Source organism: Tursiops truncatus, chromosome 8 (assembly GCF_011762595.2).
Source record: "Tursiops truncatus isolate mTurTru1 chromosome 8, mTurTru1.mat.Y, whole genome shotgun sequence".
In the NCBI taxonomy this organism is placed as follows: Eukaryota; Metazoa; Chordata; class Mammalia; order Artiodactyla; family Delphinidae; genus Tursiops; species Tursiops truncatus.
The window spans coordinates 14,536,732-14,563,645 of NC_047041.1; the positions used below are offsets into that span (position 1 = coordinate 14,536,732).

Below are 26,914 nucleotides of genomic sequence, written 5' to 3' on the forward strand. Positions count from 1 at the left end.
GTTTCTACCCTGGCTGAGGGGCAAGTGGAGTCTTGGTGAGGAATCTATGGTCTGGAACTCCTGAAACAATTGAAGTGACTGGAGGAAAGCCCTGCTGTGACTTACACACTGGGGTTTTGAGGGGGTGAATGGGGTTGGAAGTGGGGTATGAATACGGCTCTTTGACTTAACGCAGTGCTTCTTGATTCTGGCTGGGTTTCAGAGTGGCTGGTGGCTCTCTGCTGGGCTCCACCAGAGGTGCTCTGGTTTGGAATTCTTGGGTGGAGCTGGGGCACTTACCTTTTACAAAAGTGACACTCACGCGTTGCCAAAGTGGACAGCCAGTGATTTAACTCTTGGTCTGAAATGTGAGGCTCCCTTACCTTTGGGTTGCTATTGTAAGATTTAATGAGGTTAGTTTTTAAAATCCTTTGGTTCTGAACTCCTATTTCTAGTCTGGGCCCAGCTCAGATCTCCTCGTCTTTATTCCCACAGGGCCTTCCTCATTCTCTGCATCCCACTTTTCCCTCTTAGCCATTCAGGGCCTGGATAAAGAGCAGGTCTTTTGTGGCTCTCTGATTTCTGATCCAATCTTAAGTGAGCTGCATTTTTTAAAATTGGAGTATAGTTGCTTTACAATGTTGTGTTAGTTTCTGCTGTACAGCAAAGTGAATAAGCCACATGTATACCTATATCACCTCTTGGATTTCCTTCTCATTTAGGTCACCACAGAGCATCGAGTAGAGCTCCCTGTGCTATACATTCTGTTCTCATTAGTTATCTATTTTACACATGGTAGTGTATATATGTCAGTCCCACTCTCCCGATCCATCCCACCCTCGTTTCCCGCCTTGGTATCCATACGTTTATTCTCTACATCTACAGCTCTATTTCTGCTTGGAAATAAGTTCATCTCTACCATTTTTCTAGACTCCACATATATGCATTAACACACAATATTTGTTTTTCTCTTTCTGACTTATTTCACCCTGTATGACAGTCTCTAGGTCCATACACGTCTCTACAAGTGACCCAGTTTCGTTCCATTTTAGGGTTGAGTAGTATTCCATTGTATATATGTACCACATCTTCTTTATCCATTCCTCTGTTGATGGACATTTAGGTTGTTTCCATGTCCTGGCTATGGTAAATAGTGCTGCAATGAATATTGGGGTACACGTATCTTTTTGAATTATGGTTTTCTCCGGATATATACCCAGGAGGGGGATTGCTGGGTCATATGGTAGTTCTATTTTTAGTGTTTTAAGGAACCTCCATACTGTTCTCCATAGTAGCTGTGTCAACTTACATTCCCACCAACAGTGCAAGAGGGTTCCCTTTTCTCCACACCCTCTCCAGCATTTATTGTTTGCAGATTTTTTGATGGTGGCCATTCTGACTGGTGTGAGGTGATACCTCATTGTAGTTTTGATTTGCATTTCTCTAATAATTAGTGATGTTGAGCAGCTTTTCACGTGTTTGTTGCCCATCTGTATGTCTTCTTTGGAGAAATGTCTATTTAGGTCTTCTGCCCATTTTTTGATTGGGTTGTTTGTTTTTTTGATATTGAGCTGCATGAACTGTTATATTTTGGAGATTAATCCCTTGTCCGTTGATTCATTTGAAAATATTTTCTCCCTTTCTGAGGGTTGTCTTTTCGTCTTGTTTATAGTTGCCTTTGTTGTGCAAAAGCTTTGAAGTTTCATTAGGTCCCATTTGTTTATTTTTCTTGTTATTTTCATTACCCTAGGAGGTGGGTCAAAAAAGACCTTGTTGCGATTTTTGTCAAAGGGTGTTCCGCCTGTGTTTTCCTCTAAGGGATTTATAGTGTCAGGCCTTAGCTTTAGGTCTCAAATCCATTTTGAGTTTGTTTATTTATTTATTTTTTTATAATGTGTTTTCTAAATTTAGATTTTTTAAAACATCTTTATTGGAGTATAATTGCTTTACAGTGGTGTGTTAGTTTCTGCTTTATAACAAAGTGAATCAGTTATACATATACATATATCCCTATATCTCTTCCCTCTTGCGTCTCCCTCCCTCCCACCCTCCCTATCCCACCCCTATAGGTGGTCACAAAACACTGAGCTGATCTCCCTGTGCTATGCGGCTGCTTCCCACTAGCTATTGGTTTTACATTTGGTAGTGTATATATGTCCATGCCACTCTCTCACTTTGTCCCAGCTTACCCTTCCCCCTTCCCGTATCCTCAAGTCCATTCTCTAGTAGGTCTGTGTCTTTATTCCCGTCCTGCCCCTAGGTTCTTCATGACAATTTTTTTTTTTTTTAGATTCCATATATATGTGTTAGCATATGATATTTGTTTTTCTCTTTCTGATTTACTTCACTCTGTATGACAGACTCTAGGTCCATCCACCTCACTACAAATAACTCAATTTCGTTTCTTGTTATGGCTGAGTAATATTCCATTGCATATATGTGCCACATCTTCTTTATCCATTCATCTGTCGATGGACACTTAGGTTGCTTCCATGTCCTGGCTATTATGAATAGAGCTGCAATGAACATTGTGGTACATGACTCTTTTTGAATTATGGTTTTCTCAGGGTATATGCCCAGTAATGGTATTGCTGGGTCATATGGTAGTTCTATTTTTAGTTTTTTAAGGAACCTCCATACTGTTCTCCATAGTGGCTGTGTCAACTTACATTCCCACCGACAGTGCAAGAGAGTTCCCTTTTCTCACACTCTCTCCAGCATTTATTGTTTGCAGAATTTTTGATGATGGCCATTCTGACTGGTGTGAGGTGTTACCTCATTGTAGTTTTTATTTGCATTTCTCTAATGATTAGTGATGTTCAGCATCCTTTCACATGTTTGTTGGCAATCTGTATATGTTCTTTGGAGAAATGTCTATTTAGGTCTTCTGCCCATTTTTGGATTGGGTTGTTTGTTTTTTTGATATTGAGCTGCATGAGCTGCTTGTAAATTTTGGAGATTAATCCTTTGTCAGTTGCTTCATTTGCAAATATTTTCTCCCATTCTGAGGGTTGTCTTTTCGTCTTGTTTATGGTTTCCTTTGCTGTGCAAAAGCTTTTAAGTTTCATTAGGTCCCATTTGTTGATGTTTGTTTTTATTTCCATTTCTCTAGGAGGTGGGTCAAAAAGGATCTTGCTGTGATTTATGTCATAGAGTGTTCTGCCTATGTTTTCCTCTAAGAGTTTTATAGTGTCTAGCCTTACATTTAGGTCTTTAACCCATTTTGAGTTTATTTTTGTGTATAGTGTTAGAGAGTGTTCTAATTTCATTCTTTTACACGTAGCTGTAAGTGGAGCTACATTTTTGAAGGGTTTCCTTAATTCTGCAAATATCAAGAACCCTCTATAACACACTCATCATTATCTTTCTCTTTTACCAAAGGCTCTCAGGTCTCCACTTGGAGGCCTGAAGCCTCTTTTTGTTCAGCCATGGCTAAGAGTCATTAAATGTCTCCTTCTCACCTGTCAGCTCTCAATAAGGAGTATGTCAATAATTTACAGTATGTGAATTGAAGGCAATAGCCTGTTCAAGACATACCAGAGAGGGGACACGTGTTGACATGATAAGGAGAGGGGGGAGGAGGAGTCTTTCATATACTAAGAGTTCATGGGAAGGAAGTGGTTTCATTTCTGGGCTATAAGGTAACATGCTGTCCTGGGCTAAGGGACCCTTTTCCATTTCCTCAATTGTTGTTTTCATAGGATGATGACCTTCAGGATACCGAGTGAGATGGATGGATGGTGACTGTACATCTGTTGCTCTGGGTGGAAGGGGATACTTGGGATAAGAGCTGGAGGGTGGGCTGGGTAGCTTCTGCATACGTTCCTTCCTGCAGAGGGTGCTTTCCCCCGGGAAGTGTGGGCATGCCCCTCCAGAGTTTGACTTGCCCACATCAAATCTGAATTTGATTCATCCAAGGTTTGGCTTCCATTCTAAGGAGGAGGAAGAGGAAGCCCACCTCTCTCCCACAAGCCTACCTCTCCACAAATTTTCCTCTTATACACAGGCATGGAGTCAAAGTTGAGAGTGCAAGTCCACAGCTGTCAAATATAATTTTGCCCCAAACCAAAATAGCCCTGCAAGGGACCATGGAAAAGACCTGCTTGCTCCCTCATGCCCTTCGCCTAGGGGTGGTTGTCTACTAAATCCAGGGCCATGAAGGCATATGGCGTAGGGAATGGCTTCAAGGTCAAATAGGCCTGGTTTATATCTTGCCTCTGCCTCTTACTCTCTCTTCAGTATTGCAAAGTTTATGTCAATTCTTTGAGGCTATTTCCCAGATATAAAATACATTGTGGGGACTAAATGAGGTCAGTTAGGGGCTAGAGCCTGGTCTGGGCCCTCCATTCTCTTCCAGTGTGTTTCCCCCAGTGGATTTGTCTTCTGATGATTCAGTCCCCATCTCCCATTAATTTTTATTTCTATGGGCAGGAAGCCCTTGCAACCCTAAATACCTAAGTCCCTCTTCCCATTCAAAGAAAGAGTTAGGAAGCTGAGCTCAGGGAAGGGCTTTGCATAGCCCCAAGGGGTGACATTCTGAAGGGTATGAAACCTGCTGGAGGTGGAGCAAGCTGGATCTCCTGGTAGACCCAAGCAGTTTTGTTACTCAAATTTGTAGTATTTTAAGTCTCTAGGACACCAGATGCTCCCATATTCAAAGGCTTCCAGAAGCAAGCAGGCTTTTGCCAACAGAAAGCAGCATAAGGGTAGAGGGGGTGGGACCACCCAAGAATAATGGATAATCTGGCACCATCAGAGTTTGGCTGTTGGAATTGAAAACAGTTCAGCCTGTCTGTCCACTGCGGACCTGCAGAAGATGTGCCTCCTATTAAAGGCTGCAGCCTTCCGCCAGCCCTTTGGTCTTTTGTTTCTCTTTGCCACCCCACTCTTTCTCCTTCTGGCTAGCCCATATGCTTGCGTGTCTATACTGGCAATTTTCTTTTATAAAATGCTAGCTCTGTGTGTGTGTGTGTGTGTGTGTGTGTGTGTGTGTATGTGTGGAAGGGGTCCCACTGCCACTGATTTGGCTCAGTTGCTTAGACCCAAAGAACCTTAGGTTGCAAGTTTTATCCCAACACAGACCAGTTATCTTCTTACTAAGAATAAACAAAGTTTCTCAAGACTCCTGACCTTCTGTCCTGGCCAGCTGGTTTGCAAATGTGGTTTGGTCTTCCTCAAGGGAGATCAGGCGATCCATTACCACTTCTATAAAGCCCAACTTTCGAAACACCCCTTCTTTATCAAAAAATAAGGGAACTTGGAGTTTTCACAGAAAGCTAAACCCTTTCTTATTTCATAGGTGGTGAGAGCAATCGTGATTTACTTGTCCCAGAACTTTCAAAGCCCTTGTCTGAACTCCACATCATATGTTCATGGCCTTCTGAGGTTGGGTACCATCTTGTCTACCCATCCACGTCTCTCATTTTTTTTTTTTTTTTTTTTTTCCGTGACAGGAACCCTCTGCTCCATATACCTTGGTCTTTTGTGCTTCTGAGCCTTTGCTCTTGGTGTTCCCCTGCCTGGAATTCCCTTTTCCTTCTTGCCTGCCCAAGTCAACATTCCTTCAAGGCCCTGCTTGAGTCTCGCCTGGGTGATCTCCTATTTCTCACATCTTCCTAGATGTCTCTACACTTACCAGATTTTATCTTCTGATGTTCTCTAATTGTTTCATGGGTGTGAGGCTTTCTTTTCTGCGAGAGATCTTAAACTCTTAGAGATCCTGTTTAGGTCTTTTCTGTGAGCTTTGCAGCACCTGACCCCATGTGGGACAGTCCCTTGTTGAATGGAATTCCTAGGGTGTGGAGTGGCTGGACCTGGCTCCCAGTCCTGGTTCTACCACACTTTGGCTGTGAAAGGTCAGGCTGATGGAGTTTCTGCTGTTTCCCCAGATGTAAAATAGACATTCATTCATTCATTTTCATCTGCTCAGGGACCAGTAGTGGCCCAGCACAAACTAAAAAGAATAAGACACAAGCCCTGTCTTTAAGAAGCTACAGTCTAGTTGGGGAGATAAGTAGTATAAACAAAAAATGACAATACTCCCTGACTCGGGCAACCCAGGTGTACTGTAGATGGGAATTGATACATTTGTCTCTCTATTTAGAAGGTAAGCTCTCAAAGGATGAGCTGTATATCACTCGTTTCTGGGCCTCCGGTTTCTAGCCTAGTGTCTGGCACATAGGGGACATTAAATAGATACTTGAGTTTGTTGACTGAGGGAATTGATAAATGAGTGAATGGACCCAGGGTCACAGCAGCAGAGAGAGGAGAGATATGTAGGTATGACAAAGAAGGGGTTACTTTGTAGCAGATTTTTGAAGAAGGGCTAGGAGCTGGCTGAGTAGACAAGGGAGGAAGGGCATTCCCAGAAGAGGAAACTGCAGAGGCAGAGACACCGTGATGTAAAGCCCTATGTGGGGTAAGAGAAACCTCGCCTGGTGTGGAATGGCTTGGGAAGGGCCCGGGCAGAGGAGAGAGGGGAGTGAGATTGTTACCCCTGAGCAGGCCGCCGGTTGCTCTGCCCACTTACCCCTAAGTTTGTTTCTGCTTGCCGGTGCCTTCTCCCCAACCCCGCAAGCCTGGCCTCTGCATTGCCCCTTGCTCCTGGGATGCGAACCTTTTAGTATTAGCTGAAGGTGTTACTTCTCAAACTTTACTGTGCTCAAGAAACACCTAAAGATCTTGTTAAAAATGCAGGTTCTGATTCTTTGGGCCTGAGGTGGGGCCTGTGACTGTACATTTCGAAGGAGAACGCAGGTGATGCTGAGGATGCTGGTCCAGTAAGGCAGTGGTACCTAGGGAGCCTCTTTGTAGCTTCAACCACGAATTCCAAAGGCAAAAGGAAGCTACCTTCCTTTAGATTATTTGTAACAGTCTTCCCCAGCAGGGTAGGTAATGGAGTGTTGTCTAATAAAATCTTCATGGATGAATGGCACTGGGTAGAAATGCCGAAAATAGGGCTTCATTTCCCAAATGGCCAGTCTTCAACAGTGGTGTCTTCATTCTGCAAAATACCTCTTCAAGTTTCTGCTTCCCAGGCTTGTATTGGCTCCTGGGAAAAGCGTATTCTTTTGGAGCAAATGGGCATCTGGAGGCCCACGTGAGTTGAGGGGAGGTTCTGGGGTAGCTCTCCTCCCGACTCACCCTGCCAGGGTGTCTCTCCCCTGAACTGGAGCCTTCTGACCCTTGGTCCTGGAGGGCTGGGTTGGACAAAGTCTGTAAAGTCATATACTTGGTTTCTCTTGGCCAAATTCTGGATTGAGGCAAAGGAACTTCTGGATCCCCTTCTTGTCTCAGATGTCCCCAAAACAGAAGCGTCTGGACCCAGTATGAGACCAAGTGAGCCCAGTAATCAGCTTCCCTGGGCCTCACAGGCACGCTCAGCTGCATTAAGAAAAAGGAGGAGGCCGGCTATGTCAAACGAAAACTCTCGGGCTGACATGGTGCTGCAGACCTGGCCGAGGGGCTGTGCGGGAGCCAGGGCACGGGTTGGTGCCAATCTATCTCTCCGGGCACGCCTGTGAGCCAGGCCACTGCTGACAGCGGAGGAGGCCTGGGGCCTGAGGGTTGTGGCCACTGGAAGACACTTTTCTCCCTAGGCTGCCCCATCTCTTCTTCTCTGATTTTCCTTCCCTTGGGCTGTGAGCTCTGTGAATGCATGAGCCAGCTGCAGGCAGACTCTGGGGAAGTGATAGAGGAACTTTGGCGACAGTCTGTGCAAGATGCAGGCATGGACAACCACCTCTGGTGTGGAGAAGCACAGAGGCCTCCTCTCCGCCTTTCTGCCTCTAGCAACTGCCACCCAAATTTGGCCCACTTCACTCCTCCCCAGCCTAGGACAGCCTCAGCGGCCTCAGCTAGATTTTACTGCCTTCACGATGATGTGGACGATGTCTCACTCCTCTCCAAATTCATTCATTCATTCATTCATTCACTCATTCATTCATTCATTCAGGGTGCCCCCGTGCAGCTATGCAGCACCTGTTTATTGAGTGTTTGCTTTGAACCAAGCACTGTGCTGACCTCTCATTTGGTTCCTCCATGCCCTGCCTCTTAGCACCTTCTTTTACACACACACACACACACACACACACACGCACACACACACACGCACACGCACACACGCACGCACACACACACGCACACGCACACACACACGCGCACACACACACACACGCACACACACGCACACACACACACACACACACACACACACACACGCAGAGGCCCCTTGCTTCATCTAGTCCAGTCTGCTCTTCTCTGTGTCTCTAAACACCCCAAGGGAAGGTGTCGTGTCTCCTCCCCTTGGCAACAGGCGATGTGGAATACTGGACATACCCAGTGTTTCACACAGACTTCAGTTTGAGTCCTGGCTCTGACTCTGCCCTTAACTATCCTAGGTAACTTGAGTGGGTTAGGCCCTGTCGGCCTCTGTTTCCTCATTGCAATTTAAAAAGAAAAGAGAAGAAATCACCTCTTCCAGGCTTACAATTAAGTACAAACTTTTAAAGACTTGGCACAGAGTTGATGCTCTAAGATGTGGGTGGCTCCCTCGCTGCACCAGTGGCCCATTGCAAGTGCCTGTAGTGGCTACAGGAGAACCTGTGTTCTCAAATGTCTCCCCAGAGGAGTGGGGGTCACCTTATCTGCTTAGGGCCACGTGGGTACTCCACCCAAGTTCTCCTACTTGTGACACTAGCCTATTGTTTTCTCCCTTTTTCAACATCTGTTGGAACAACCAGTTTCAACATCTGGTCTTGTGTCACCTACCTCCCCCCCACTTTTTTTCTTGGAATATTTTAAAGCAAGTTTCAACCATCGTATCATTTCACCTATAAGCACTCCAATGTGTATAATAGATAAAGATGTTAAAGAACATAACCACAAATTTTTTTTTTTGGCCATACCATGGGGCATGTGGGATAATAGTTCCCCGACCAGGGATCGAACCCGCGCCCCCTGCAGTGGAAGCACGGAGTCTTAACCACTGGATGGCCAGGGAAGTCCCAACCACGAAAAATTTTTAACGCCCCCCCCCCACCAAATCAAGAATTATTCATTAATATAATCTAACACCCAGTCCATATTTATTTTCTTCCCAATGATCTCAACAATATCTTTTTACTGTTGATTTGATTGAATCAGGATTCCCCAAAAGTTCATGCTACAAATGACTGTAAGAGCTCTCAGGTATTTTTACACCAACCTGCTGTTCTGTTTTCAGTGGAAATGCTAGAAAAATGAGGAAGTTCTTACTTCCTGAAAGTCTCCCACCTCATTTCCCTGAACCCTTTTCAAACAAAACAAAAACTAGCATCTCCTTTTTTGGGTGTTTTTAAATGACAAAAAGAATTCACCCTTCACAGCAGCTTTGAAATAAATGGGTTCCTCAAACAACTTTCCAACTCCAACCATCACCCAAGTGGAGAAGAAAGGCAGGCCATGCTTTAGTTCTGGTTTTGGAGGGTAAAAATTTCCGAGGAACTTTGCTCTTTGCAGACAGACTTTTTTATGCCCTCCCACCTGCTTTTCGAAATCCACCAACCACAAAATTTACTCCATCCACTTTTTTCTCTCTCCCTTCCACACTCCCTCTCTCTTTTTAGCAGCAACATACAAGCCGGCCATATTAGAGAGATGGAAATAAAGCTTCCTTAATGTTGTATGTGTCTTTGAAGTACATCTGTGCATTTTTCTTTTAGCATCTAACCATTCCTCCCCTGTAGCCCTCGGCCCCTCAAATCACCCTCTCCCTATCCCACCCGACTAACATCTCAGTCTCTGAAAATGCACAAAGATGCCTGGCTACCTCGCCCTGCCTTCAGTCTCACGGGGCTCAGTCTCTTTTTCTCTTTGGGTAAGTTAGACTGCACATCTGCATGCTTCTGAGGGTACAGAAGTGCAGCCGCAACAGGAGGAGGATGGGGGCCGGGGGCAGGAAAGAAGACATCGCTTGAGCCTCCCTTCGGCGTTGTCCTTGGGAAGGGAGGCGCGGGGATGGGGGGAGATGTGGCTGGGGACTGCATAACGCTGGGACGACTTGGTCGCAGAAACGTTGGGTCAGGGGATCTGAGGGTTCCTCGGAGGTGTCAATTGTCAAGGGAGGTGATTTTTCTTTGGATTTCCCTGAAATGGACGTATGTGGGGCTGGGGGCCGAGGGTAGGCTGATGTGCAGAGCCTCTTCATGGATTTTTTCTTTTAGCTGCTACAAATCTCCTGGGACTTAATGCTCCCTTAAGGGGCTTCTTCTGTGAACCTTGATCTTTGGAATCTGGTGGATTTAGGATGTCAGAAAAGCGTGTATGGGGGGAGTAGAGGGGCAGAAAGTTGAGTCTGGGTCTGGCTTCCTGGAAATCTGTACCACCGATTTGTTGCAGTGTGCGGAGGCGTAGGTGGGAAGCAGGCTTGAGGAGCAATCTCTGCATTGGGAAGAGAACTGCTGAAGCAGGCACTGATGGAGAAGCTCTCTGGCTTGGGCCAGATGGAGTGGAGGAGGGGTCAGGTGAAGGGATCAGAACAAAAAAAAAAAGAAAAAAAGGGAACACATGAGTGTGGTTGTGGCCCTTTGGATCACGTCTCTGAACTGTCCAGCCCCACCTTGCCGACTGTCAAGAGATCCAAATGCTAATTTCATACATGCCCACTTAGGGACTTCCTGGTGGGCAGGTGGGCTAGGGGGTCACTTGCAAGCCTGCTTTATAGGTAGTCTCCTTTTTGCTCTTAAACTTACTCATTGCTGGCATACAGTTGAGGATCCAGTCCAACGGCTGTCAGTGGGAATATTCCCCATCACAAAGTTTCTCTCTCCCTCCTTCTCTCGCTCTTTTTCTCTCCTTCTCTGGCATGCTGTGCTGGATATTGGGCTGGAGTGCTAGAGACAGCCCAGGGCCCCTGGCAGCCTGCACGGTAAGGCCTGTGAGCTTTGCTGAGTTACTGAACATATTAACAACAGAGCAGGAGTGTTAGGGAAGCTCAGGCAGTAGAGACAGCATGAGCCTTGGACTCGATCTGGGTTTAAAGCCACCTTTGTCATTTACTTCATACTATCAGCAAGTTACTCCCCTCTGAGCTTCAGTTCTTTCCTGGGTGAACTGGAGAATACCTACTGCCTGGGTTTTTTGTGAGTCTGGCACATAGCAAGTGCTTAATAATAGCTACGCTTTATGAACTCTTTTCGCGTGCCCACGCGCTGTGTATCTTGTTTAGTCCTCACGGCAACTGGTAACCACATGGGGCAGATACATTATGATCCTCACGTTACAGATGAGGAAACAGGCACAGAGAGGTTAAGTAACTTGCCCAATAAGGTCACAGTAGTTTAAGGGGAGCTGAGATTTGAACCCCTTGTTGTCTGACTTCACCCCTTTCTTTTTTATTTTTTAACATCTTTATTGGAGTATAATTGCTTTACAATGGTGGGTTAGTTTCTGCTGTATAACAAAGTGAATCAGCTATACATATACATATATCCCCATATTCCCTCCCTCTTGAGCCTCCCTCCCACCCTCCCTATCCCACCCCTCTAGGTGGTCACAAAGCACCGAGCTGATCTCCCTGTGCTATGCGGCTGCTTCCCACTAGCTTTCGGTTTGGTAGTGCATATATGTCCATGCCACTCTCTCACTTTGTCCCAGCTTACCCTTCCCCCTCCCCATATCCTCAAGTCCATTCTCTAGTAGGTCTGTGTCTTTATTCCCGTCCTGCCCCTAGGTTCTTCATGACCATTTTTTCTTTTTTACATTCCATGTATATGTGTTAGCATACAGTATTTGATTTTCTCTCTCTGACTTACTTCACTCTGTATGACAGACTCTAGGTCCATCCACCTCACTATAAATAACTCAATTTCGTTTCTTTTTATGGCTGAGTAATATTCCATTGCATATATGTGCCACATCTTCTTTATCCATTCATCTGTCGATGGACACTTAGGTTGCTTCCATGTCCTGGCTATTGTGAATAGAGCTGCAATGAACATTGTGGTACATGACTCTTTTTGAATTATGGTTTTCTCAGGGTATATGCCCAGTACTGGGATTGCTGGGTCGTATGGTAGTTCTATATTTAGTTTTTTAAGGAACCTCCATACTGTTCTCCATAGTGGCTGTATCAATTTACATTCCCACCAGCAGTACAAGAGTGTCCCCTTTTCTCCACACTCTCTCCAGCATTTATTGTTTCTAGATTTTTTGATGATGGCCATTTTGACCTGTGTGAGGTGATACCTCATTGTAGTTTTGATTTGCATTTCTCTAATGATTAATGATGTTGAGCATCTTTTCATGTGTTTGTTGGCAATCCATATATCTTCTTTGGAGAAATGTCTATTTAGGTCTTCTGCCCATTTTTGGATTGGGTTGTTTGTTTTTTGTTACTGAGCTGCATGAGCTGCTTGTATATTTTGGAGATTAATCCTTCATCAGTTGCTTCATTTGCAAGTATTTTCTCCCATTCTGAGGGTTGTCTTTTCGTCTTGTTTATGGTTTCCTTTGCTGTGCAAAAGCTTTAAGTTTCATTAGGTCCCATTTGTTTATTTTTGTTTTTATTTCTATTTCTCTAGGAGGTGGGTCAAAAAGGATCTTGCTGTGATTTATGTCATAGAGTGTCCTGCCTATGTTTTCCTCTAAGAGTTTTATAGTGTCTGGCTTTACATTTAGGTTTTTAATCCATTTTGAGTTTATTTTTGCTTTACCCCATTCTTAACCACTGAATTCTACTGCCCCCGATATTTAAGAAATGATGCTGCTATGGTAACAATAATTTGGATCAAAGAATCTTAAGTACAGGCAAAAGAGGGGAGTTGGGTGAGTGACCAGTGTGCAAGGAAATGAGGATGGAGGACAGGCAACCTGTTTGGGGAGTTAGGGAGAGCTTCCTGCAGGAGGGAGAGCCTTATCTAAGTGAAGAAAGCAAGGGGGCTCGGGGACCAGGACCAGGGTGTGGCTTAGAGGAAGATGGAATCTAGGGTGAAGAGGTCAGGGCATGGGGGCTGTGAGGCGGTGGTGGGAGGAGGCTAAAGCCTCTGCAAACCTGGATGGGGGGAGGGTGCAGGAGTAGGACCTCGAACTTGAACCTGATTGGTGCTGTGATGAGACAGGCCCTGGTACTCCGAGGCCGAGGGCTCAAGTGGACAATGGAACCTTGGTGGTTGTAGCAGCATCAGTCCCCAAGATGGAGGGATGTCCCAAGTGACAAGGGAGGGGACTGACACAGGGCCTGGAGGATGACTACAGAGCTGACAAAGGGACAGGGGACAGCTGGCCAACCTGCTGTACACACGACAGAAGCACATGGGACTAGTTTTCAGTTAGAAGCAATCCAAATGATTGGTTTTCCTTAGAGTTTTTCTCAAAACTCTTGGCTCCACGGTCACTGGCCTGGTTACCAAAGTCTGGGTTATGTTAGGCGAGGCTTAGAAAGTGGAGTCTGGTCCTCACTCAACCCCACTGCACACGGACACACAGGGGAAAACACCTTCCCTTCCCTCTCCAGACTTTTATCGAGTGCCCACTGTGTGTCACATGCTGTTCCGGGTCCAGGGATGCCAAGATAAATAAGAATCAGCTTCCCAGAGCCTCCCAAGGGACTAGGGAATATAAACAAAAAATAGTAATGCAGCATCCCATGTGCTGTTAGCAGCTAACCTTTGTTGGGGGCTGACCATGATCCAGGCACCGCTGTGCGCTTTATGTTTTAGTATTCAATCCTCACAACAGCCCCAGGAGGTAGGGCCTATCGTTGTCTCCCATTTTATGGATGAGGAAACTGAGGTGCTGGGAGGTGAACCATCTTGCCTAAGATCAGACCACGGTGCTAGAGCGCTCGTCTTGGCCACTATGCCATTCTGCTTCCCGGTCTGGAAGTGACAGAAACCTCCCGGTCTGGGGAGAGGTCACGGGCACTGGAGAAGCTGCCATGGGGGCGATGCCTTGTTAGCTGGGATCTGCGGGGTAAGCAGGAGGGCTCAGGGGCAGCAGGGTGAATGAGCTTTCCAACCTGCAGCAAAAACACGTGCAAAGGCATGGAGGAGTGGAAGAAGGTGGCGTTTTCAGGAAAGTAAGAACTCCAGGGTCACTGGAGTGGAGGAAGCGTGAAGGGTTGGGAGCAGGACAGGAAATGAGGCTGGGATGCTGGATGGTCCCAGATGGCAAAGGGCTCAGAAGCCCAGGAGCCTGGACGAGATCCTGAAAGCAGCAGGGAGCCAATGGCAATTGGGGATGAGGGGTGACAAGGACAGGTGCTCTTCTGGCTGCATGGGGGTGGCCTGGCCTGGGAGGGAGACCTGAGGTGGTGGGTCTGAATGGTAAGGCAGCCCAGGAGTTGGGCTGCGTGTCACAGTCACCTGGGTAGCAGGGGCTGCCCTGGGACACAGCGTGCTCCAGAAGGGTGGGGACTAATTTCTCTGCTTAGACAAACTCTGTTCTTTTTTTTTTAACCAAGAAAAAAATTAACCTACCTCATAGGTTGCTGCAGGGTTGGAAAGAGGCATGAAGAGAATTAACTTCTAGTCTGTGTAGGAAATAGTGTTTGACAGGAGATGAGCAAATTTTTGTGATCTCTGCAAGATGGGCCAGTTAGAAAAGTATATGACATGGGGCCTGAGGTGCCCAGATACACCTTAGAGAGAGTGAGGGGCCCTGGGCATTGGTGAAGTTTTGGAACTGAGCTCAAAAGCCACATCCTTACGGTACCCTTGTTGAATCATTTCCTTTCTGTGAGTTGGAGATCAGAGACTCAGGCTCCAGACATGGTCCCAAATGGGAAAACCAGGAAGATTGTGAGCCCCCCTTGTATGGAGGTTCCTTTAAAGAAGACCATTCCCCTCTGGCCAGCCTGACTGCCTGGGGGCTGACATGGGGGCTGGACCTGCCATGTAGACAGTAGGAGGACTGAGCCCTGGGACCCCTTGGTACAAAACTCACCCCCTCACCCAGCCTCCACCCCTCAACCTGCTGTCTAGAGGCTGGCAGCCTGGCAGCCTGCGTTCCAATCTGGCTTTGTCACTTACCAGCTGTGAACTTGGGCTATTCAGTTAACTTTTTTGTGCTCCATTTCCCCACTTGGAAAGTGGGGGTGATAATAGGGTTGCTGTATTAAATGAGGTGATATCTGTAGGGTATGTAAACAGCGCCTGGCGCACGGTAAGCACCTCGTTGTTACTATGAAGTCCCTTTGTGGCCCTAGCCGTGGATTCGGCTAATTTCCCGAAGCAGCAGAGCTCACCAGGAGCCCAGGATTTTGCTCACAGCTCTGTCCTCGCTGCACGATGATTTCCTCATCTTTAACGAGGGCCTGGATTGGTGAAAGGCCTAAGGCCCTTGCCCTGAGCTGGGACGCTGGGAGACCTCAGGCGGAAGTGGGCGCTGTACTGGGAGTCAGGAACCGTGATTCGGGACCCGGCTTGTCCCTACCTGCTGTGTGTCTCTCTCAGGCCTCAGTTTCCTCGTTGGTAAGATGATGGAGCTGGATCTACAATTCCTGAGGTTCCCCCTGCTTTGGTGACTCCTGTTCCTCTCTCTGCAGTTGGGACTTGACGGTTGACCTCTCTGACCACTAGAGGGCACACGTGTCCGCCTGGCGCCTCCTGCAGGCTGTGCCGTAGGGATGCGGGGAAGGAGCCGCATTGCACCTCTCAGTCTGCCCCCCTCCTGCTGGCCAGAAAAGGCCCCTCACTCCCCAGGGCCCTGCCCTCCCGCACGGCAGAGTGCTAGCTCCTTCAAGTTGGAGGCAGCTCCTGGTAGGGTTCAAGTTCTGTCTCTGGAGTGATGTTGTGGCCTGGGGCGGGACACAGGCAGGGATGGGTCAGCCAGATGTGTGGGACCTACTTCCTATTGCCACTTGGAGCCTCCTTTTGCTCAGGTGCCCTGGGAAGGTCGCGGAACCTTCCCAGGGAAGGTGCTAGAGAAGCAAGGTGTTCCTGGGATGTGAGGTAAGCTCAGGGCAAGGCCCTGCCGGTCTCCTTCCCTGAAGATACCTCCGCCTCTGCAGAGCGGGGGCGGAGATAGCATTTTCAGCCCTCCTCCTCCTCGCCTGGCGCTGTGCTCAGTGCTTTCATAACGCTGTGAGAGCGAGGAGATGGGAACTGGGCTGTGTTCTCCTGGGGCTGCCGCTCAGCCTCTCCAGTTCATATTTCCCTGATGAGCACTTCAGCACACCTGGCCTTGCAGGTGGAGCCGTGCGCCTGTCCCTCCATCTAGGGCTGGGTCCTGACCTCCCTGGCCAGCAGTTCAGAGCATCTCCTGTTCTTAAGTCCTGCCTGCTGGCCCTGGCCACTCATCCGAAGGGATGAGCCGAGTGGAAGGGCTTCGCTATCCCTGCTTCCAGGCTGCAGTGCTGCTGTTCCTGGGGTGGGGCCCGGCAGCTTTTCACAGCAAAATCTTCTGCAAAACGCGAGCCCTGTGCAATCCGGGGGAATTCCAAAGGGCTGCCCTGAGGGGTCAGGCTCCAACGTGGCCCTGCCTATGCCCTTCCTGCTTAGGGGGCAGAACTTGAGGAGAATTTAGGCTACCCTTTGCCTTATTTTTATTTTGTATTTTTTTTTTTTTTGGCTGTGCCTTGAAGCTTGCGGGATCTTAGTTCCCCCATCAGGGATTGAACCCCGGGCCACCGCAGTGAAAGTGCTGAGTCCTAACCACTGGACCGCCAGGGAACTCCCCTACCCTTTGCTTTACATATTTTATCTTATTTAATTATTACCGTAACCCCAGGAGGTAGGTATCATCAGCTGCGTTTTACAGAGGAGGGGCCTGAGGCTCAGAAGATAGAGGAACTTGCCCATGTTCTCCCAGCCGACAGAAGGCAGAGCTGGGATTGAACCACATCTACTGGGGTCTCCGTGCCTCCTAGCTGCCCCCCTGCCGTCCCCTAGCGGCTTCTTCTCTCACTCAGAAGAATAGCGTCCTGGTCCTGGCCTAACTCTGGGACCTCAGCTCTCTCCAGTTGCCCCCTTGATCGCTCTGCTGGTTGTGCTTCAGATACGTGATGCTCATTCCAACCGCTGGAACTTTCCTCTTGATGTTCGGCTGCCTTGCATTCCTTCAAAATTTCAAATGGCTTCACTCCTTCACTTTAGTGGGGGGCCACCTACAGGGCGGCGCTCGGAGCAGCTCTCCCTGACCACCCGATGTCAAACACACCCTGCACCTTGCTTTATTTTTTACAGCCCTTGCCTGTGAATCAATAGCTAAAGTTACATTATTTCTTTTCCCTGTTAATGTCTGTCCCCCTCCCTAGGATATAAACTCCATGTTACAGTACCTCTGCCTGCCTCCATCACAGCAATAATCCCTGGGCCCTAGACTGAGTGCCTGGGGCACCGGAGGTGATTTGTAAATATTTGGTAAATGAGTGAATGAATGATTGATACTGAGCATTACTGCTTCTCCTTTATAAAGAATATTCATCTTTTGGGATGAGGTTTTGACCATACTGGCAGAGAATTTTGGAATTCAGCCCAGGGCTAGGGTGAGGTGAGTGCAGTGCCTAGGGTGCAAAATTTAAGGAGGTGTTTGCATGACCCTGAGGGTGGGCACCCCCTTAAATCTCGTGCCCAAGGCTTTCTGCCCCTCTGTGGGCGGGGGGTGGGATGGGCACTGCAGCTTCAGCTGGGAGGGCTTCGGCTCACTCCCCTCACCCTAGACTCTGCCCTGCTTGGAATGTCAGAGTGGGATGGGCCTTCTCAGGCCACACGCCCAGGGCTCCTGGACCAGGTCCAGTGTTCCCCAGAGGATTCTGCACCCTGCTGTCCCTGCAGCCTGTATCAGCTCCTTGCTGTGGTGTGTCCAGGCCTGGCATCTCCAAAAGGGGCTCCTGTCCTTGTAGACCCATCAGTTGGTCCCTTCAAATTGTGCCTATCCTTCTGGGGCATCTCTTCCTTCCTGTTGCCCATCTGCTGTCCCTGCCAGGAGCCTGAGGAAGAGAAGGGGGCTGGGCTGGGCTGGGCATATGGCTTGACTCTTCCCTGCGGTATAGAGAGCGAGGACTTCTGTATCTGCATCTGTCCTCAAGGCTGCCTGCCCCCAGGGGACACTGCAGCTTCAGCTGGAAGGGCTTTGGCTCAGCCGAGATGGTTGAAAGTGGTGGGAAGGAGGGGGAACCGAGGCCAGCACCGTGCAGCCCCTTGTCCAAGCCATCAGGTGGCCATGACAGGCCTGTGGCAGGACAGCCAGATGGAGGGCAGGCTTGAGGCCATCTGTCTGTCCCTGGCTTGACAGATGATGTGCTCTCTCTCCACCCCAAGGGCCACATCAGTTACCGCTTAGGAGCTTTGCCCACCCCACTCCACCCCACCCCCTAATTTCAGCCATAAGGGACCCCGCCAGCTGTCCTAGCTCTGCTCCGCTCCCCACCAGATGCAGAGGCTTGCCCCTCCCTGGCCTTGTCTGCCAGAATCCTCACCAGCTTGTGGCTTTGTCCACAGTGCCACCAGGGAGGAGCATGGAAGTCACAGTACCTACCACCCTCAACGTCCTCAATGGCTCTGATGCCCGCCTGTCCTGCACCTTCAACTCCTGCTACACCGTGAACCACAAACAGTTCTCCCTGAACTGGACTTACCAGGAGTGTAGTAACTGCTCCGAGGAGATGGTGAGTTCTCAGATGGAGGCAGGGGTTGGGGAGGCAGGAGCCCCACAGCGTGAAGCTCCCCTTTCCCACCACCTGCCCCTGCACTGTACCAGGACCCTAGCATACCCTGGTGGGCTATCTGCTCCTGAGGGCATTGGCACAGGTGTGCTGTCGTGCCTGGGTGGCCCTGGGAGGGTGGCAGAGACCTAGAGGTGACTGCCTCTCTTCCAGGTAGAAGGGGGCATGGGAGGAGGGGCATCCTGCTGTCCTTGCAGCTCCTTGTTCATGCAGCCCCCTATCCTGTCGCCTCCTGCCGCCCCAGTTTCTCCAGTTCCGCATGAAGATCATTAACCTGAAGCTGGAGCGGTTCCGAGACCGCGTGGAGTTCTCAGGGAACCCCAGCAAGTATGACGTGTCAGTCACGCTGAGAAACGTGCAGCTGGAGGATGAGGGCACCTACAACTGCTACATCATGAACCCACCCGACCGCCACCGCGGCCACGGCAAGATCTACCTGCAAGTCCTGATGGAAGGTGAGGGGCTGCTGGGGGGCCCTGCCCATTCCCACCCAGCTACTCTCCAGCAGGACTAGCTGGGGCTCCTTGGGAGAGGCTGTGCCCTCCTGAGGGGCGGGAGCAACAGCACGTGCTGGGTGGAAGGCATCTGTTTTACTCCTTCCCATCCTTGAGGACTATGTCTCAGGGAGTCCTGATGATGCTGTCCAGCACGATCACGATCTTAAGAATCCCAAGAGCAGCTTTCATTTATTGGACACTTGCTATGTCTCAGTTATAGGTAGGGCTAAACCCTCTAGATGCAATATCTCACTTCATCCTCATACAACCCTATGAGGGAGGTACTATGATTATTCCCATTTTACAGATGAGGAAACTGAGGCTACGTAAGGTACCTAAGGTCACACAATTAATAAATAGTACAATCAGGACTCAAATTGGGTCCATTTGACCTCAAAGTCCATCCTCTTGGATACTGCATTATATTGCCCTCCCCTGGGGCTTTTAGGTGTCCTGGGATTATGGGGTGGGTGGGGCGCTTAGAGGTCCATGGCCTGGGTTGATTTTTGCTTTGACTAGAGTGCTTTCCACGGAGGAGAGTAAAGTCAGGACCACCCCACACCTACTGCAGGGAGCAGGGGCCAGTGGACGAGGCTCCCTTTTCCAGCCCTAGGGCTCAGCGGGTCTGTTTCCTCTCCTTCTCCAGAGCCCCCTGAGCGGGATTCCACTGTGGCCGTGATCGTGGGCGCCTCCGTCGGGGGCTTTCTGGCTGTGGTCATCTTGGTGCTGATGGTAGTAAAGTGTGTGAGGAGGAAAAAAGAGCAGAAACTGAGCACGGATGACCTGAAGACGGAGGAGGAGGGCAAGACGGATGGAGAGGGCAACGCGGACAATGGCACCAAGTAACGGGCGGGCGGCCGGCCCTGCAGCCCCTCCCTTGCGTCCTGTCTCCCTCCCACTCTCCGCCCCGCACTGTGTGCCCCCGCCTGCCCTCTCTTGGTGTGCTTCTCTCGAACCAGGATCCCAGGGCTGACCTGGGGCCTCCTGAACCCATCCCTTCGTATCCGCCACCCTGCACCAAGAGAGACTCACCTCTCTTTGATTCGAGAAACCTGCCCTGGCGTCTGGGATGTGTGGGCCCTGGGGGGGGAGGGAGAAGCGGGCTCAAAACTGCCAGCCTCTGAGAAGAGGCAGGAGGCCTGTGGGAGGGGCGCAGAGAGAGAAGGGGGAGGGTGGGTAGTGGAGGAGGAGGAGGCCAGCTGTCCAGTCTGCCCAGTGCGTGGACTGGTCTGGTGGCCGCTTCAGAGGGGACCTGCAGGTGGGACGGGGCTCTGCTGGCTGCCTCTAGAAGGCCTGGGGTGTGGCATGCCTCTGCTCCCAGAGCTGCCCCTAGCCCTGGGCAGCCTTGTCACGGAGGTGGTGATGGGTTCCTATAACTTGGGGGTGTGTTGAAGGGATGACCGTGCGTTTCCTGGGCCTTGAAGGGAAGGAAGCTGGAGGCAGCTGGAGACAAGCCTTGCCCCAGGGAGCTCTGCTCTCACCTTTCTCCTTCGATAGCTGCTACCACAGAAGCCTCTGGGTTTCTGTGGGCTTGCTTAAGCCCTTGGGATTTTTGGCAGGAAAAGTACCAAAGGGCTGCTGAGCTAGGCCGTGGGGGGCGGGGAGTCGTGTTTCTCCAGGTGCTGGTCATTTTTCACCGCAGTTACCCACTCACAGGAGGCAACTGCAAAGTTAGCTGAGGGACGAGGGGCTGCGGGCTCCGTTGTAAAATGGAGTTCAAGGTTGACTGCCTCCTCCCCCAGGGTGGCCACCATCACCTGGGCCAGGAGCAGCTGAGGTGCGGAGATAAGGAGAGAGGGGGTGGGAGCCACGTCAGAGGAGTAGGTGTGCAGAGCGGGGGCCTCGCTGGGGCTTCTGTTCAGACTTTCCCCATTACCCTCAGCAGGGTTTCATCTGGCTTTTGGCCCTGAGGGAAGCCTGAGGGGAGCCCTGTAGCCTCTGAGACCCTGTGGCCATGTCACATCTGGAGCCATGTCACACCCTCCCCTGCCCTGACAGTTCTCTCTGGGGGGACGGAAAGTAGCATTTGTGGGGAGCCAACTTTCACTGCCATTTTACTCACATGAAGAGGGAATCGCTCAAGCCTCAGGAGCGGGAGAGAGACAGAGAGAAACTGCCTTGGAAGATCCTCAGAGATCAGCTAGCCAAGTCACCCATACTACAGACCGGGAGACTGAGGTTCAAACTCACAACCGAGGGGCCTGCTTCTCCTCTGGTTCCTCAGTCTCCAGGTTGGATGAATAGAGCCACGCTTTGCCCAGTGGGAGGGACCTCTGCAGACAGAGAGATGAAGGAGATGAGGGGAGGGAGGTGAGCTCCTCCAGCCCTGCTCACCTCCCTGGAGCCCAGCCCCTCCAGGCTGTGACTGAGGCAGGGATGGGGTGATGGGAGTGGGAGGGCAGAGCTGCTGGAATGCCCCATGCCCACCCCAGGCTGACCCTCTGCAGCACTTCCCAGCCTTTCTCAGAGCTCAGGCCCTGCCTGGGCTCAGGGGGTCAGAGCCCAGGGTAGGAGTCTGGGGAAAGGGGGTAGAGATGGGACTCTGACAGCTTCTGGGACCCCTCTCTGCCTCTGCCCAGCAGATGGCCTTTTTGGGGAGAGAGTAATAGCATATGGGCGATTCAGTTTAATTCACTTCAATTCAACATCCATTTATTGAGCATCTCCTATGTGCCAGGCACTGGGCCAGGTACTGGAGATGTACACAAAGCCATAACAGAGCTGGGAACTGCTAGGTCAGCACTGTGGGGACCAAGATGAATTTTCTTTTGGTGCATCTAATTCCACCTCTGCAGCCACTGCTTCCAGGACTGGAGTAGGAGAAAAAGGAAGAGATTCCAGAATCTGGGCCCTGGGAAGGGGGGAAAGGAAGGAAAGAGGGAAGATGCAATAAGGAAGAGGGTGAGAGGCCAGACAGAGTGGAGGGTGGGCAACCAGCCTGAGAGCTCCTGGGTGGGATGAGTCCAGCTCACCTGGAAATGCTAGCTCATCAGTACCTAACTGCCAATCAACACACTGCCAATGGGGGTGGGCTAAGCCCCCAGGATGCCTGGGGTAGGTGGACATTGCCCATCCTTGGAGCCAACCAGCTGAGAGGGGAGAGATGGGTAGTGGGCACCCTCGTTCCAGCTGAGACCAAGGGTGGTTGTAATAACATGTCTGCAGCTTGCAGATTTCACTTTTTGGCAACTTCTTAAGTGCTCTCCTCTTCCGGGATGAGTGAGGATCTGTGTGGATGCTGGGAACTTTTCTTTTTCCAGGACTCATAACATTTAGGGAAATTGTTTGCAAGATTCCCTAGGTTTATTCTAAGAAGTCCTAACTCTCTATTAAGAAGCCCAAAAAAAAAAAAAAAAAAAAAAAAAAAAAAAAGAAGCCCAAGACTTCTGGGTTCCTTCCTTTCTCTGCCCTGCCCTAGAGGGTCCTAGGGAGAGCAGTGCCTGTCCAGGGGCCTCAGGCGCCCAAGCAGATGGGGATGGGCCAGGAACCACCTTTGTCTCAGGTACCCATCCTCATATGCACTTTCTCCCCAAGCCTCTTAGAGTCTCTTCCAGAGGCCTCATAGAGCTGCCTCCCCCAGGGCAATGAGGCTGGGAACAAAATGGAGCTTCTGTGCGTAGAGGTGGGAGACTGGTGAGATGTTTCCACAGCACCCTGCTTTCTAGTGTATACCTCTTCCTGCACCGTGGGGCTCAAGCCCTACTTCTGGCCGCATGTTCCCATCACTGCGCTCTGCTGGGTTCAGTCTGCTGGTTTTCTCAACTGCCTCTGCCTCTCCTGCTCTCTTGGAACCCCGTATCTGTCCCTTTCTCCTCATTAAGGGCCCCTGGAAAGAGAGATGGGCTCGCCAACCCATGGGATTTAGCTTGTAGGAACAAAGCACACTTTTTCAGGACTGAAATGCCTTGAGGTGCCTTGGAACTGGCTTTGGAAATAGCTATCTGCCCCCTAGCTCTGGACTAATCACAGTTATTCCCAATTTATAAAAAGGAAAAGCTGGACCCATATTTCTCCCTGTGAGTCTCCTTGGTGAGGTTGGGCTGGTAAGTATTTGCAAGGTCAGGTTAAGCAGATGGACAATTGAAAATGCTGGCTAGGTCCAAAAGACAGTCCCAGGCCATAGGAATGGCTTGGTGCAATTGGAACGGGTGATGAATGGAGAAATTTTTCTTCCTACATACGTCTTAAGGATAGAAAGCCTGTGTCTCTTGCTGTGCCTCTTGCTGATGTCTTCCTTTATTGAAGCTTGCTGATGCGTTTGTACATAGTCTATATATAGGTAGAGATATATGATATATACAAATATAAAACATCTCACTACATCTACCCCAAAAGTTACGTTGAGGGGGCAACAATTATTTCTCAGTGTTTTGAGTTGATTCACCAAAGGCAAATTATGGAACGTTCTTATTGCTCTTTGTGCACTTGGAGGGGAAAACACAACTACTTATGCACTTTCTAGGATTTATGTGCTATGTGGTAATGGAAGAGGTGGTGGAGAGAGAAACTGAAATGGTCCTCTGTGACCCAACTGCTGTGATGTGTCTGCTTTGGGGAGCAGACCGTTTCTGTTGCAGTTTGTCTCGTTGCTTGGATTTATTGGCTGCAATAAACAGATGGTCTCCCCTGAACATCCCTTGAGTGTGACTTTTTTCAGGGCTGCAGAGTGGGGCAAGTTGAGGCGGTGCCAGGATTTTCACAGGGAGTCCTGTTGTTCCTTTCCTGGTGATGCCATTGACACTGCTGGGTCCCCATCAATGATGAGATCATTCTGCTCCCCTCTTGTTAGATGTTTCCTCTTTTCCCCTCATTGCCTTCACAGAATCCTGGGGGACTCCATCCACCTTGAAAGCACCCTGGGGACAGGGTGTCTAAACACCCACTTCTTGGAGGGCTCTTGGTTATTTCTGGAAGATGACAACACTTTATGTCCCCAAGGCTAACCGTCATGCCGATGTTGTCTATTCTTTCCATGGGTGGACGGGCCATCCTTCCTGCCCCCTGTTTCTAAGCTGTGTCTGACTAGGCAGACATCTGTTTCATCTGCTCTGGGCTCAAGAGGAATAGCTGACAGCTGGTGCAGAGTCTGCCCTCATGCAACTTCACGGATGAGGGTGGCTGCAGGGAAGAATCAGGTCGCTCATGTCCCATCTGCGAACTGCTCTATCCTAGTTACGTGCTGCTGAATCGGTCCTCACTTCAGGACCAAAGGCAACCACCTGGCCCAGGGGCTCTGCTCTCCCAGACCACCCAGTCTTCTTCTCTCTTGCCTTCTGGTTTTGTATCTCTTTGCACTTTTCTCTTTCTTACACACACACCCACACACCCTTGCCAAGGAGGCTCACCCGATAAGAAAGTCCTCAGCTTTCTGAATGCAAGGGAATGCTGAAGTGCTTGGTTTCTACTTTTCTCATGGTTCCTTTGTCATTTCTGCCTGCTCCCTGGTAACCCAGAGACCTTCGCCACTGGTTTAGTGGTCAGATGCATTTTAGACTATTCTAGGAGTAGCCTAACATTCGTAGTCCTAATGCCGGCAGCTGCTACCCGAGAAAGAAGCCAGATAGAAGGTGGCAGTGTTAAACAGAGGTGGCTGGTATTTGACAGAACCAAAGGTACCTTGGTTTGAAAGGATGTCTGCCCTTGGAGCCCCTGAGTCCTTCCAAGGATGGGATGTCAGAGAGGATGCTTCCCTACTTAACAGATAGGAAACTGAGGCAGGGGATGTGGACTCAGGTGCTGGGTTCCTTCCGGGTGGACACAGCATCTAACTCAGTCCAAGGCTTCTCCCCCAGAACACTTGGAGGACACTGTGGAGCTGGGCCTGGCTTCTGGGAGGACTGGGTTTGGCTCAGGTGTCTCCCCTAAACTGATGTTTTGGGGCTCAGCCTGCTTGGGGCCTGGTGAGGTAGTTCTGATTGAGGAGGGGGCTGCCGTGTGCGGGAAGGGCTAGCTCCCACCCCGCAACTCAGAATTGCTCACCGGCTTCCCGTGTCCCCCACCTGAGGTGCTGGTGCCTCTCCATTCCCACCGTTCCTTTGCTTCCCGCCGGAGCCCCTGCAGGGCTCAGGCACAGCCATCGGCCTGCCCATGGCCGGCTGCCCCGGAATGGTAGTCTGTATGCGGAGCCTCTCAGAGTCCCCAGGACAGGTTTTGAGGCCCAAAAGGAGCGGGGGAGGGGGAAGAGTAGATCTTTACAACATCAGAGAGGGGAGGGATCCCGGGGACTACTTGGCCAAGTCTCCTGATTATCCTGACGGGGAAACTGAGGACCAGGTCGGGGAAGTGATTTGCTTAAGGCCACAAGATGAGTCAAGGACAATCCAGGATCTCCCAGCTGGCTCCAGGCCGCCTGTTCTTCCCACAGCCCACACCCAGTCTGAGCCTAGCGCTCGGCACAGCTCGGCACAGCAGCCCACACCAGCCCAGGCTCCTGCCTGCCCCTTCCCAGTGGGCTTGAGTTGAACAAAAAGAAGCCCCCATGCTTCTTGTAAGGGCACAGTTTTGAAAGCTGAGGTTCAGAGAGGGAAAGTCATTCTCCCAAAGTCTCACAGTAGGCTAACGACAGAGCTTGGTTTTAGTCGCCATTCCAACTCCCATTCCACACCTCAGTAGAGTGCCTTTCCTCATGCTGGTTTGTATATGGTCCATCTTAGGCCACTTGTCTCCCTCCCATGTTGCAGGTGTTGTGCTAAAAAACTTTGGGGGAGAGGAAGCTGGCGCAGTGCCTGGTGGGATATGGGTTGGGCAGCTGGGTCCCCACTGAGGTCTCCTGCCCTCTGCCTTTGGCACTGCAGGGGCTCAGAAGGTCCATGCTGGCAGGGCGCTGCGGGCACTCTTCTCGGATGGCCATGGTGAAATTGACCCTGAAGGCTGCCAGGTTCTAGTCATTCCTGGCTGCCTGCTACCATGCTGATGTGCAGGGTACCAACCACCTTTTAGGACAGGCTCTGGCCACCCAGTGTTTGAGAGCTCCAGAGGGCCATGGGGAAGGAAGCCCATCTTAGAACTATATCCTGGCATCGTGACATGGCCCATAAATTTGGTCCTAAAACAGATTAGCCTAGGACCCCACTCCTCTGCAGGGCTGAGGAGGCCTCTGTCTAGAAAAGGGAGAAAGACTGCGGGAGGGAGGTGGTGGGAGCAGGTGAGTTGGGAGTAGGGAGCTTGTAAAGCAGCTTCTCCTTTTCTCTGGCAATAATGACTTCGAGAGCCCACGAGGCGCTGGGAAGGGGGCCAAGTGGACACTGGGTGCTCAGCTTGGCTACTCTGGAGTCCATGAGAGGGGCTGTCCCTTACAGCCTTGGCAAAGGCACTTTTATCCCAACTGCAGCTGCCTCTGCTTCTCAACGGCGACAAATTCCCTGTAAACAGGTGGCATAGGACTAGAACTGTTTGCCTCAACAGACTGAGACCCTCCTGTGGGCAAATGGGCAAAAGAAGGGGGTGTGTACCTCCTGGAGGGGAAGTGTGTGTCACAGCTGATGGCTAATACAGCGGGTGGGGCTGTGGCCACAAGGAGAGGGATTCGCCTTGACCCATTCTGCCCCAGGGCGAAACATTAGGGCTGGCGGACAGAGGCAGATATTGATCCAATGGAAGTCAGAACTGTGCAGAGGGTTGAGTTTCTCTGAGGTAATGAGCTCCCCATCCCGGAAGGTATTCAAGCATAGCTTGGGGGTGTTGTCGAGAAGATTCATATGTCAGGGCATACTTTTAGATGCTGTCTAAATTTACTGACAATGGCCCTCTGCAGCCCTCATTTTAGGATTCAAATGATAGAAGTAGGATTAACTCT

General features: G+C 50.1%; 1 protein-coding gene across 1 annotated transcript; it reads left to right on the top strand.

Moving 5' to 3' along the window:
- The first annotated feature begins 99 nt into the window (after positions 1-99).
- Positions 100-26,292, top strand: SCN2B (sodium voltage-gated channel beta subunit 2). The gene is made up of 4 exons (XM_033862004.2): positions 100-9,835; positions 18,399-18,565; positions 18,867-19,077; positions 19,766-26,292. The coding sequence occupies exons 1-4, from the start codon at positions 9,766-9,768 to the stop codon at positions 19,963-19,965; spliced, it is 648 nt and encodes a 215-aa protein (XP_033717895.1). The 5' UTR covers positions 100-9,765; the 3' UTR covers positions 19,966-26,292.
- The last annotated feature ends 622 nt before the right edge of the window (positions 26,293-26,914 follow it).